The sequence below is a fragment of the Anabas testudineus genome, chromosome 13 (assembly GCF_900324465.2).
Source record: "Anabas testudineus chromosome 13, fAnaTes1.2, whole genome shotgun sequence".
NCBI classification, from domain to species: Eukaryota; Metazoa; Chordata; class Actinopteri; order Anabantiformes; family Anabantidae; genus Anabas; species Anabas testudineus.
In genome coordinates, this window is record NC_046622.1 from 24,029,292 (window position 1) to 24,042,763 (window position 13,472).

At 42.8% G+C, this 13,472-nt stretch overlaps 1 protein-coding gene across 8 annotated transcripts in view; it reads left to right on the forward strand.

The window, feature by feature from the left end:
* Nucleotides 1-1,313: 1,313 nt before the first annotated feature.
* Nucleotides 1,314-13,472, forward strand: part of LOC113148183 (RNA-binding protein Musashi homolog 2-like) — a 200,322-nt gene continuing 188,163 nt past the window's right edge. For 7 of the 8 annotated variants that reach the window (XM_026339772.1, XM_026339754.1, XM_026339780.1 and 4 more), the window contains exons 1-5: nucleotides 1,314-1,762; nucleotides 2,651-2,691; nucleotides 2,861-2,942; nucleotides 3,401-3,485; nucleotides 11,588-11,629. In XM_026339772.1, the coding sequence (XP_026195557.1) occupies nucleotides 1,701-1,762; nucleotides 2,651-2,691; nucleotides 2,861-2,942; nucleotides 3,401-3,485; nucleotides 11,588-11,629 (312 nt within the window). In that variant the 5' untranslated portion in view covers nucleotides 1,314-1,700. Of the gene's footprint in view, nucleotides 1,763-1,784; nucleotides 2,090-2,650; nucleotides 2,692-2,860; nucleotides 2,943-3,400; nucleotides 3,486-11,587; nucleotides 11,630-13,472 lie in introns of those variants that run through there. The other variant, XM_026339790.1, reaches the window with a different exon arrangement.

Below are 13,472 nucleotides of genomic sequence, written 5' to 3' on the forward strand. Positions count from 1 at the left end.
TACCCCTGTCTAAAATGTAGCTTTCGCACTTTTCACGTTTATGGCTGGTCCCTCCTTGAAAGCTGTGGTTGATCGATTATTTAAAGTATTTTGGAACTCTCCTTAATGATGCTGTTTGGTGGACAACCCTGAAATGTAATGTAACATTACTACCTAACTAAGTTAGCCAACTAACTAACTAACTACTTCTATTTAAAGCAGTTTAATGAAATTATTTTCACAACAAAAATACTAACAAGAGCAAACCATCACTATATTTCACGTTAATTCTTTCATACCAACAATAAGTGAACATCCTGACTGGAAAAACATTTAACCTGGAAGTGATGTCAGTGCTTTAGAAATCCTGTGAAAGACTTCCCATCTATTAGTTCTTAAATTTGCCTCTTGAGTCACAAACTTCATAGAAGTAAGACTAAACTAAAGTAAAGTAAGAAGTCACACATTGTTTTGATAAATTCCCTTTTTTCAATCACACGGACCTGAGCGACATCTTGAACTAGAACACACACCACTGAGGTGCAGGCTGCTACTTATGTTATTATTTTCATGTACTATTCATGTACTACTAACAGAAAGAGTTGCTTCATAAGTTAACACCGAGTCAAGAAATGCAATTTGCTCCTTTAATCCAGGAAAATGTTAAAAATCTCTGTTATGCCGCATGAACACTTCTCTTAAGCTGCTTTCACACATGCAAAGACACCCTGAACTTTTGGACTTCACCTGGGTGAGAACACAAATATCCGAGTTATTCAGTTCGGAGATTACCTGAACTTTATGTGAGCCCCCCCCAATACAAAGTCTGTTTAATGTCTGTGTGAGCTCAGGTGTGTACACAGCAGGTAAACTGTGTGAGTAACAGTGAGCGATGGGGTGCTTCCTCTCAGCTGGTCCGCTCAGCACAACATCGTGAAGAGTTAAAAACACAGCTTTGTGTTGTTGGACCACACTTTTTTACTTCAGGAAATCAGAGTTAGAAAGTGTCATTTGTAATCATACCACTTGCTCTGCACTGCAAACACAACACAAGTGAATTGAATGAGTTGATGCAGGAAGTTCGGTCGTCCAGCTCATCATTTGGAGTTAAAATACTAAACACTGCTTATTAATTGTGACATTTTAAGTAGAATTAACTAGAAAATATAAAGCTCAGATATTTAGCTAATTAAAAAAAAACGGATTCCATTCCTGTATGATTTACAGTGAACTTTAAGAAGGTGTTATGAGCACATTAATGATCATAATGCATGAATATGTTATAGTTTAGTGAAATGGATGGTTTTGAGTGAATTCTGATCAACTGTCTTGCATATGCATGTTCACTAATAATGTAGTTACATGTCCAGTGGTGAGTAGCACAGGTATTGGTCTGAGACTGCTTGTGGGACACACCTGCTACCTGCAGTCCCACAGCTTCCACTGTCACAGGGTGGGTCCATTTTAAATCCATCTCTCCACATGTTGTCGTTTAATGGAAAAATCTGACAGAATGTACAGTTCTATCAATGTGGGCGGGTTGTGGACAACTGACGTCAGCTCTGTTTGTCGGTGACGGTGGAGGAGGGACCACAGACCGAACTGATCCCACGTGTGACGGAGCGCTGCATTCCCCGGCTCGCTGACACTGTAGCTGCGCTCCGTGTGCCGACCGACCTTCTGTGTGCGTCCGTTAGTCGCTGCCTGTAGCTGGGTCAGATATGGAAGGAGACGGGAGCCAAGCCACGTCTGGAAGCCCGAGCGATCCGCAGCACGACCCGGGGTAAGGTTACAGCCTGGCAACACAAACGCCGCGTTTGTCACACATGATTTGTTCTTTTCAAAACTGCACATTTGCAGCTCCAATCCGCACTGTCAGTCCCGCTGCCTTCCGGGTCCGGACAACTACACCTTTGTTTGGTTATATTATCAAACGGGCCTGCCCCTTTTTTGCAGTGTGCACGCCTGGCAGGTTCCAGCGTGTGCCGTTATTGCGCGCATGGAGAGAGCACACGCCAAACTTGGTTTAGAAATGTGGGAGTTGAACGCTGCTGCACATGCTGGCTATAACACACAGGGTTAACGATTGTGGCTGAGCTCTTTTATACAGGTAAAGCTGTCTCTGCTGTGATCGGTCAGTTGTTTCGTGCGCTCCGCCGCACTTGATCCGAGTAACGCGCGAACGACGCATTCGGTTTGCGCTCGGTTTTACCACCCACTGAGCCGTGTTTTGATGGAGGAGGCTTAGTTCTTTAACACTTGAGCCTCTTTTTAAAAGTTCAACTAAGCTGATATGAGTCCGTCACGGCTCACTGCGTGCACGCCGAACTGAAACCCGAGTTCGTGCCAATAGTTCAGAAGCCGAAGTTTGGATCTACGCGTCAAGTCCACCTGCCGCGGAGCCGCCAGGCGTTTACTGCCAGATGTTTTGAATGGAAGTTGGCGTGAGCCTCGGTCCACAGCAGAGAGCAGGGGACGGCTGCTGCTGCTGCTGCTGCTCAGCTGCAGGCTGTCGGGCTGCGTCGCCGCTGCACCGCCTCTATTTTTGTCCCCGGCTCTTATTTTTCCTTTTCACGTGTCTCCCGCCGGTCAAGTTGTTCAGCTCAACGTCAAAATGGCCGATGTGAAATCTGGACTGACTTCTGTTGCTTTTCTCTCTCCCTCTTGGCAGGAAAATGTTTATCGGGGGCCTCAGCTGGCAAACTTCACCAGGTAAGAACGGCGTCCTGAGCGGCGCTGCGTACGCAGCGCAGCGCGGCGCACGCAGCGCACGTCCGTTCGCCCCCTGTGCAACACAGTGACATTGACATTCCATCTGTTTGGATTTGATTTGTTCAACGAGGAAACCTGAACCCTCTGTGTCTCTGCTTCTCCTTCACAGACAGCCTTAGAGATTATTTTAGTAAATTCGGAGAAATCAGAGAATGTATGGTGATGAGAGACCCCACCACAAAACGTTCCAGGTAAAGAAAGACTCCCACACACACACACACACACACACAAACACACACGCACAGAAAACAGCAGTGAGACATAGTGATCTTAACACTGTGCCGCCGTCTACCTGGATTTGCTGCTGAGTGAGAGGATAATGCAGTTTGACATTGACCATGGAGCTGTGACCACTATTCCCTCTGCTGCCGTTTCCCTCATTTGTTATGGTGCAAACTATTCCGAAAGGTCACCGTGTTTCAAATCAAAGCAAAAAAAAAAAAAAAAAAAAAAAGAAGAAGCAATTTAAAGGTCATTTCAGCTGAAACACAGTTAGTGTATAGATAATGCTGTTGTAATAATCTGAGGACAGGAAAGTAAAAGGAGGCAGTAGGAGAACGTACATATGTGCAGATGGAGCGCGACAGTGCTCTGGAAGAAATGTCACCTGCTTCTCTTCTCTGTCCCTGTGTGTGTTGTGTCTCTACAGGGGCTTTGGCTTCATCACTTTCGCAGATGCTGCCAGCGTAGATAAAGTGTTAGCGCAGCCGCACCACGAGCTCGACTCTAAAATGGTACGTCCGGCCTTTTTCTTCTTCTTCTTCTTCTTCTTCTACTTCTTCTTTTTTATAATTTGGACTGCATGTGGAAAACCCCTCTGTTGGGCTGACGGCAGCAGACCTCGTCCCAGGAAACACGCTCCATCCAGCTGCTCGGTCCGCTCAATAGAGTGGCCTCTCTCTTGTTGTTGTCATGGTCCACAGAAGTCAAAGTGGGGCCGGGCTCTCAGTCATTTTCTGTCTGGTGTGTTTTATAGTAGAGGACATCAAACCACAGCGCGTCCCGCTCCTTTGTCTGTTGTCTTTTTCATTGTCTTGGCACTTTTTTTTTTTCATCTTTCTCATATTTTCTGACATTTTGTGATATAGCAGCACAGAACAATTGAGGTGAGATAGCTGCCCCCCCCCCTCCCCCCACTCCTCTCCACATGAGTATTTCTAGTGGAACACAGGAGACGGAGGTAATTTGTATGAGCAGGCCTGGCTGAACAAAGTAGGTCAGGCTGGGTGACTGTCGAGAAGAGCCTCTGACAGCTGATTCACTGAGGCTGTAGCACAGGTATTGGAATAAATGCCGCGATACAGACTGAAGCTGTAATGGGGTTGTGTCATGTTTAGGGGGGGGGGGGGGGGGGGATCAGCAGAGGGGGGAAACTCTGCACTTGCTGGCCTGAAAACAGAACCAGCAGAGTGAAGTGAAAAGCAGTGTGATGTACAGTGACCTTTAGCTGGATGTGTTGCTTTTAAATCGGTGAGATGTTTGAAGTGTTTTGGATGTTTGTGATTTCATTGTCGTGTTTCGTACTGTTCTGTCTTCAAGTAGGAAAACTCTCCTTTCGCTGACTCCTACTTTTAGTTCAGGCATCTCTCCCGTACATCCTCTACTCTAACATCTCAGTGATTGTTGGCCCCTTCACTTCCTCACATATTAGAAATAAAGCGCTTTAGAAAAGAAGGTTCTTTAGGCAGAAATGTCTCGACTCTAGCGAGGTCGCAGTGGTCCTTCAGTTTCATGACGTAGCTCCAAATGCACCTTTCAGGAACAACTGTTTTATTTTTGCAGTGGGTGAGAAAATGTGTTGTAAGATGATGGAGCGTCAGTCGGAACACAGACACAGAGAAAGGTTGTCAATTTAGCATTTAACAGGGTCGTCCTGTTGGGCGACAGACAAACGGACAGACAGGGAAGAATGAGAGTGGTGGGTGGGAGGTGAAGGAGCGCTGGAGGTGACTCTAGTCTATCAGTGTGGAGGACATGAAAGCCAGTGAGCACCACAGCCGGCCTGCGCAGCTCTGAATGTCACAGGTTGCTTGAGTGTTCGTGTATGATGCTCACAGCCACACGGCACAGACAGCGAGGTTGTGTGGCCGAGCCGGGAAAGGTGCTGGAGCTGTTATTTTGCTTAAAGCCCTTATTGTGGCATTTAAATGTCCGACTCTGGCGACTCCGTGTGGTTGTTTCACAGACACACTGTGACACGCGGGAACACCTGTTGTCATTTTTCACAGGATTTATGTTGATTTATTGCTCTGTTCTGTGCAGGAAGCTATGTTGTCGTTGTAACTTTAGTATATTAACCTCCAGTTTTTACTTCTGAGCTGTCAGTAGAGACATAATGCACCGTCTACTGTACAGATGTCCCATCAGAGGAGTGACATATGCATACAGCCCTCTGCAGAATGGACGTGCAGAAACTCTGATGTAGTTGCATCATGCTGACACATTTGCAGTCATGTTGACAGTTTGAAGTGAACAGTTACGACTGGGCTCTGCCCATATCATCCGATATGAGAAAACACTGGACTGCCCCGAAGTGTGCTACAGTCGATCGGTCTCCTGTTGGTGTTGGTGTGTCTGTGCATCACTGTGAGGACTGTGGGAGAGCTGCACTGACTGTCACTGGCAGTAAAGAGCATGGGGGAGACGTCTGCAGAGCAGCTGCTGCACTTTAAATCTCTTTCCTCTTCCCTACAGTGTTTCTCCTGTCATAAGCGGTCGCCTCAGAAGCTGCATGTAGACCGTTACGGCCTTTTTTGTTGTCTGGAATTAGACGTACAATGTAACATGTAACTTTAGTGTGTGAATGGATGTTTTAGAATCTTAATTCACCAACGTCTTTACTTTTGTGCTTGTTGACAGCAGTTTTTGAGGCACCACTGTGAAATATTAACTATTTCAAGGATGCTATATTAATTAATAATATATTATTTGTGTTAGAAATTAGATTTCTGATTTTAAAACCACTATTCCCCTTTGATGAATTGTGTTGTGCCATCTATTGTGTCTGTTTTCTGATGTTGGCCTGTAACGGGTTTATTTAGTCATGGACTTATTTCCATGGGACAGTGCACACTAATCAATATTCACATTGGCAGCATCTGTGTTACTATGCCCAGTTTGACTCAATAGCTCATTTGCATCCATGGTCCCACTCAGTGCAGTGTTATCACATTTTATCTCCACCAGGACCCTTTTAGAAAGATTATTATTGTTTAATAAAGGAACAACAAGAACAAGAATAGAAATGTTATATTTCATTTATAATAAAAACCTTATTATAGATTTTTTCAGTGTGATTTTTAACCCAGCTTTTAACTCTTTTTAAATCCTGGCCTTGCACCAGGTTCGTTACAAATATTGCAAGACGCTGCAGCTTAAGACAAAGTAAGTTAGTATGGAGTCCAGGGGGGGCCAATGAGGACACAGTTAGTAAAACTAGGGTGCTTACGTTTAGTTTAGGGGCTCTGGTGTGTAGTGTTAATTCTAAAATGACTGTATTATATTTAATGTGTACATAGTGTGCGTGTGGTGTTTGACTGTATTTACACATTAACATTAACGGACATTAAACAGTAAAGGTCCTGATCCAGAACTGAAAAATTGATTTTGATCTTAGTAGTTACAGAGTGACACACACCAGACAGCAGCAGTATTAATATGTCTACTGGCAGATGATTTGGACCCCCCCCCCCCCCCCCCCCTCATTCCTAATTTCAGCAAAAGGTGACAAGTTTGCATTCCTACATGTATCGACATTATCAAAGCACTAGAAAGTTAAAGTGCGCAAACAGGAGTAGCCATAAAACAGAGATTATAATTAGCCAATCGTATGATACAGACCCTTTATGAACTACTGCAGTCTCACACAGTGTCTACTCCAGAGGGGTATTTACATTTTACATAATCATGTCACAAAACCTGAATCAGTCTAGTTGTCATGTGCTGTATGTACTGTATGTGTTTAAACGCAACACACAGCCTGTTTTTATGCTTTAAGAAATATATAAAGTAAACCCAAGTCAAACAAACACTATGCTGCTAGTGTGCCTAGAATGATAAAGCTGAGGTATTAAACCTTTTATTCCTCGTTCCAATGATCAAACAAACAGCTGTGGTCATGCTGTTGTTGTGTGGCGTACATTTGATGGGTTGTCATCTTGTATCTAGTGTTATAAACATGAATTCAGATCCTGTGCGAGGTTAACTTGCTGCACTTGTGCTGTGGACCTGGTGTCCGACCATCAGATCTACCCGTGTAGAAGGAACTGTTGCCGTGGATTTCTGTCTGATTTCGAAGGGAACTGTTCAACTTGTCCTCTTTCACTATTTGGACAGAAAGCTGTGAGCGAATGAGCAGTGAGCATGTTCCATGGCCGTGATTTAGTCTTTTCTTTCTAACCCTCGAACGTGATGAGATGAGTGAAGTGCTCTCAGCTTGTGCGTTTCCAGTCTCTTTATGAATGGAATGAACAGACTGCTGCCACTCTGTTGTAACTCAGCCAGCTGCTCATATGAGGCTTTACAGTGTGTTATAGACACACACACACACACACACACAGCATACTTGTAGGTTAACAGTATTGTAGTGTTGAGTCTGGACAGAGCGATGGTGAACCTGTTAGCAGCAGACCAAACACCTTTATGGACCTAAACTGCTAAAGCTCCCAGACTCTGCCCCTCTTTAAATACCATCCTGTTCTCCAGCTACATTTTCTTTCTTTCCTTTTCACTTTTTGGCTCTAAACGGGGAAAAAGCACAGGGCCAAAAGAAACACACACACACACACCTGCAAATATGTGCTAAGAAACAAAAGCAGAGTTCTTTATTTGAAGGACGAGTGGATGAAAGCAGTGCAGTGGAGCTTATTATCAATGCCACGTTTGTTCTGCTCTGATGAACTGACTAACATGAGCAGCGCTCGGCTCATTGCAGCTGCAGTGACTTGTGTTTAGAGTGTGTCTCCATACTTGAGTATTTGATTGTCCAGTAAATACATTTAATGTGTTTTGTTACTGTTTAATCCGACCGTTTTGATTTACATGTAGTAATATCAGAACTGGCTTCATTTCATTGATTTAGCTGAATTGCTTTTACGGCCGTGGTTTAACACTTGGTGATTGATGTTGGGGACATTTTATGTGAAGACAGTTTGAGTTCGAGTTGCTCAGGATTAGGACTCGAGGAGTTCAGCATAAACATATATTATTTTATACTTTTATTAAGTTAAAAAAGTAACACTGTGCCTCTATAGAAGGCATTGCATGACCTGATGTTTAGGGATGCAACAGAGTGCTGTGAGGTGTTCAGGGACAGAACAGAGTGTGGTTGATCTGTATTTTGGGATGGGATTGATGGAATTTGTTTAAATACACTGTAACTTTGACAGAGAAATGATATTTCAAGCACTTTACATAGATTGAGGGCTGCACATCTCGGCCTAGATTTCTCTTAGTATAGCTTATTTTGGGGTAAAGTTTGAGATACAGCATGTTTTAATGTGAAGCGGCAGCTGTAGCGACCAAGACCTACTGTAACACACAGAAGCATCTCAGCATGGTATTAACACCAGACTCCAAAACCCAAACCGTTCCTTGAAGTGTCCTGTCGAAGATTAATTGCTAGTCTGTCAAAATGGGTCAGCACAGAACAGCTCAGTGAGATTCTGCTGCAGGCAAACATAGCATCAGTATTTATGGAGAAAAGGTTCATAGCCACATAAAATACAATTTTGTAAGGACTGATTTAACATTGCAGATATTTCTGACTACAACCCCTGTACCACGTCTTCCTTGTATTATGACTCTATGACTTTGGTACATTACATAGGTTTAGATTGTGCTGGAAGGCTGAAAATTGAGGTGAACAACGTACAGAGTCGACTGCCAGTCTGTCTCTTTCTGGTGCTGTGAGGAACTTCTGTTTCCATGAGTTCAACAAGGAGGCAAAACAGCACATTAATTAGCTCTTTGTCTGTGTAATTTCTAAATCATTGCAGGGTTTTATTGACCCCCCCCCCCTTCACACACACACACACACACTTAAAAAGAGATTAGTTTTGATGTGGAATGGTCCTGTGATTGGGCAGAGGTAAATTGCTAGTAGCTCTAAATGTTATTAGCCATCTTTAATGGAAACAGTGATTAACTAAATATAGAGGTGGAGAAACACACACACACACACACACACACACACACACACACACACATTGTGTATTTCTAGAGTTGCGAGGACATAATGCACTGCCTAGCCACTTAAACTAACAATAACCATGACAACTCAATGTCTAACCTTTACCCTAACCTCAACCTGATGGTAACCTTGACCCTAAAACCAAGCCTAAATGCTCAAATAGCCCTTGGAACTTCTGGGGCCCTGGCAGAATAAGCTCACAACTATGGTACTGCAATTGAATCTGTCCACATGAGCAGCACATGTATGCACACACACTGCCAGCAGCACACTGGTGGGAGAAAATCCCAGTATTTCCTAAGTAACCATAAATGTATGATTTAAAATATACAGATGTGTCTTAATGCTCTGAGAAGTTCTAATTCTGTTTGTCACTGAGTGAAATCTGTTCGAGCCCCGTGCCACCCCCACTTTCTCCGTTCTGTCTTGTTAAATCAGTGTGTTTCCATGCGCTCCAATAACTGTAACACCCATTTCGTCTTGCCGCGTATACGTGTAACTAGGTTTCCAGGCTTCTCACAAGTATGCATGTGCACAGCAAACGGCTCCAGACAGGCAAAGTAACAGTGGCTGGATCAGAAAAGACACCATAATGATGCATTCCCACATTTAAACTGACGTCATCCAGTTTGATTGAACTGAAGTTAACACAAAATAATATCCAGAAGTAAGTATCCTAATTGTTGCACTGTGAGCTCCATCTGTCGACTGCCTGTTGTCTGTCTGTTCCAGCACAGACCCAGAAAGTCACATAGTAAACCCAGCTAAGGTTAGATAACTGTAATTTACCACAGTTACCAGTAGGGATGGTTATTTTAAGTAAATTAAAAATTGGCATTCATACTCTGCAGACAGTTAATCCGGGTATTTTAGACACACAGCTAATAACATGATAACTGAGATCTGCATCGTCTCAGACATAGATGTGAAAGGATTTATACATCCTCTGTTATAAGATAAGATATTATGTGCAGTTTCTCTTGCCACCAGCACGTTTGCTCTTATTATGGAAACTGACTTGCAAACACACATCACATTCACTTCTACCTTCATTCCTTGTGTCCAAGACGGCCTACAAACCTGAACATTTGAAGAACAAAACAGATCATAGATAAGGTTTCTGAGGGGAAAATGGTTCTGGATCTCTTTTACTTCTATTAAAGTGAATGGACCTTTGGAGTCTTCTTTGAAAAATAACAGTGTGCTAATTTGTATACAGTATTTTGCCTTTATTTGATACTATCAAAAGAGGTATGAATGTGCAGCAAAGGTCCCCAGTTTGACTCAATCTCAGGGCACTGTACCTAAATAGCATGTGCTATAACCATTTGGCCACCAAGATGATCCACAAAAGGGTCTCCTAACAAAAGAATATACTGGTGTCTAATAACGAAGAAATACTGTATGTCTGAGTAACATTTATGAGGTCGCTGTCGACCGGTTGTCAACCAGTTGTCAATGAACCACAGGGTTGATGTTTCAGCTTAGCTCAGGTTTTATCTGTCCACATCCCTCGGGACACCCTTGGTGTCTTAAATGTACCTGCCTGTCCACAAGAATTTCCCCCAAGGGGATTGATGAAGTAAGCCATCAATCCCTTCCTCCATTTTCCTGACCACTTTTCCTCTTAGGCTTTGCAGGAGTACTAGATCCTATTTCAGACATTGGGTGAGAGACAGGTTACTAGTCACAGGGCTGACATATACCAGCCATTAACATCTATGGACAATTTAGTCAATAATTAACCCGACCTAACTATACACTAGCCGCAACGCTTTGGACAGAGTACTTAGACAAAACCCACGCAGACTCTGGGAGAACATGCAAACCACCAACGGAAACACCCACCTGACCTGTGGAATTGAATCCTGGCCCTTCTTGCTGTGAGGCGACAGTGCTAACCACTACACCTACCCCAAAGTAAATCAAACTGGTGGTGGTAATGAGCTAATTGTGGTTCGATAGAGCGCAGTATGACAAGGAATATTAGTAGAACATGTAAATTAGTAAAAATAATAGAAATCATCACATACGCAAATACACACTTTTATCTGACATGATAGGTTTGTTTTTTAATGCTTTACTTTTTGTCATTGTCGATTTTATTTTATGTTCTGTTCACTCATGCCTCATCATCAGGACACTTTTCCCTTTTTAATTTTTTTGGTGGTGGGCATTAAGGTGTTTTAATCCTGATTTGAAGAAATCACAATGCTGATGCTGTTTCTGGTCAGTATTTTTCTGAAGAAGCTATTTACAACTTGTGTATCTACCAATCTGCATAATTTAGTTTTCAGTATCACTACCTGAAGTTGCAGAGTAGAACTGATCAAATGTGAGGTGTTGAGGGTTTATTTAACAGAACTTCAGCAGATTGGACAGTTTCTTGGAAGTTGAGTCGTGGCATCTGGACATCTTTTTATGACTCAACTTTCAGATTACCTTACCTAGATGAAATTCACCGACAGATCAGATCTGTTTATCTCTAGTATTTCTGGCAGTGTGGCTGTTGGAGGTATATATTCTGCCGGGTCCCTCACATAGGACTCCTGGCCCTGTTGTTGTCAGACATTTCATTTGTCTTTTATTCATTTTCAGCATTTGAAATCTTCTCTGACTTCTCTTAATGTGCTTTCCCTCCTGCAGATTGACCCTAAAGTTGCCTTTCCTAGACGTGCTCAGCCCAAGGTAAGACGACTTTTCTCCTTAATGCTGTGCTTAAGGTGTACCATCTAATGTACTGCTGTGGACTAAAGTGAACAGGTGGTCTGGTGTCACGGCTTTATCACACGCTGGTTGTTGGGTTTTAAGAGTGAACAGGCAAAGCTGGGACACTTTTTTTTAAGGTGGGCTGTTGATCAGCAAGGGACGTGTTTCCTGCTACACTCAGTGTTTTTTGTCTGCTTGAAATATATGTGTTTAAGTCAAGCTGGCAGTTTGAGCAGCATTGTTAGTGACTGTTGTGACAGCGTGGAAGCCTGGAAACACCAAAGGCTTCATATTCACATCTACATGCGTAAACAACACTACAGTATTTGGCAGATTTCAACAAAGCTTTGATATTCCTCGCTTGTGTGAGCCATGTTGAGCTGTGAGAGGGGGGGAAGCATTTGCATTCATTATTTGAATATACATGAAACTGACTCAAGGACATCCACAACAATAAAGGAGAGCTGCAGACAGCCGGGTAGTGGAGCCAGCAGCTGCGAAGGAGCTGAGAGCTGCAAAGCGGCACGCAGTGGAGGATGGCTGAAGGTTGAACAGGACCTGAAGTTGTCTTCTGGACCTGCTACTTAAGGGCAAACTCATTAGTGCAGAAAACAATTATGAATTGTTTTTTGCCTTAAGTCAGAGTGTGTGTCATGTTGCAGCAGCAGCAGCACAGAAGGCAGTGAGAGGATGTGTACAGTACTGTATCTTACTGAATCAATCTGCAGAACAGCATGTCTATACAGAAGATGTTTCAGCTGTGTTTATCAGTCGTGTGTGACTCCTGAAATGTATTTGTTTTAATCAGTCCAACAGGCTACATAGCTCGCATGTTTGTTTGTTTGTGCTCTACGTGTATAGTCACGGCCAAAGTGTATGTTTGGAATTAAATTTGCAGAAATGTAAGTTTTTGCGTAACCACATTTTTATTGGAGTTTGAAAACTGAGGTGGGCTACACTTCATGTGTACATGCATATATGCTTGTTTTTCTAAGGGTTAAAAACCTATATAATAAGGAACAGCAGGGTTTTATAATAAATAAATAAATTGATCTGATAGGTCTGATCGGGTGGCTCAGTGTAGACCAAATATTGTAAATCAATAAATCTAAGTGAGACAATGTGTGAGTCTTGTTGTGTTTTCGTCATTTTTCCTCCGACACACTTCAAGGTGCATTCAGGTGAGTAACATTAGAGATGCTGTAGAGGTAAAGAGGCTTCCTGGTTTGTTAGAGCATAATAAATCTAAACGATAGTTGAAAAACTGAATTTTATTATGTTCATGAATACCTTTATTATATTTGTTTGGAGTATTAAAAGTCTTAGTGTTTGTGTCACTTTCTCGTCAAGTCAAGCATTTGTGGAGAACTGTAAGTGGCTGTCTGTACCACATTCAGATCTTAATGAAATTAACAATATGCACCAGGCCAGCAGATGTGCGGAGCAACACAGCGAGCCCTTAGCTGAAAATCAAACACAGAGCCGTGATGGTCTGTCATTATGTAATTGCTCTAATGGTGATTTAGACAGAAGACTGTAGCGTTCTGTACTGAAAAGTGATTTTATTTTATTTTTAGAGTGCCATCTGTCTACAGGAAACAGGTGAAAATGAGCCTTCTAGTTAAATTGTCTCATTTCCCTTTAGGTGTTGATCAGTTGTCTCTGACAAGGACAGAACAAATTAAAATGAAAGCTACAAACCAAACAGGTGCAGAGTTTGCAGAGCGCAGAGTGTTTCTGTTGTTAAACGGCAGGTAATAATGAGTGAAGACTCATGCTGCACCTTTCATAGCTCACCTCTGTAACATGACGTGTCCTCTTA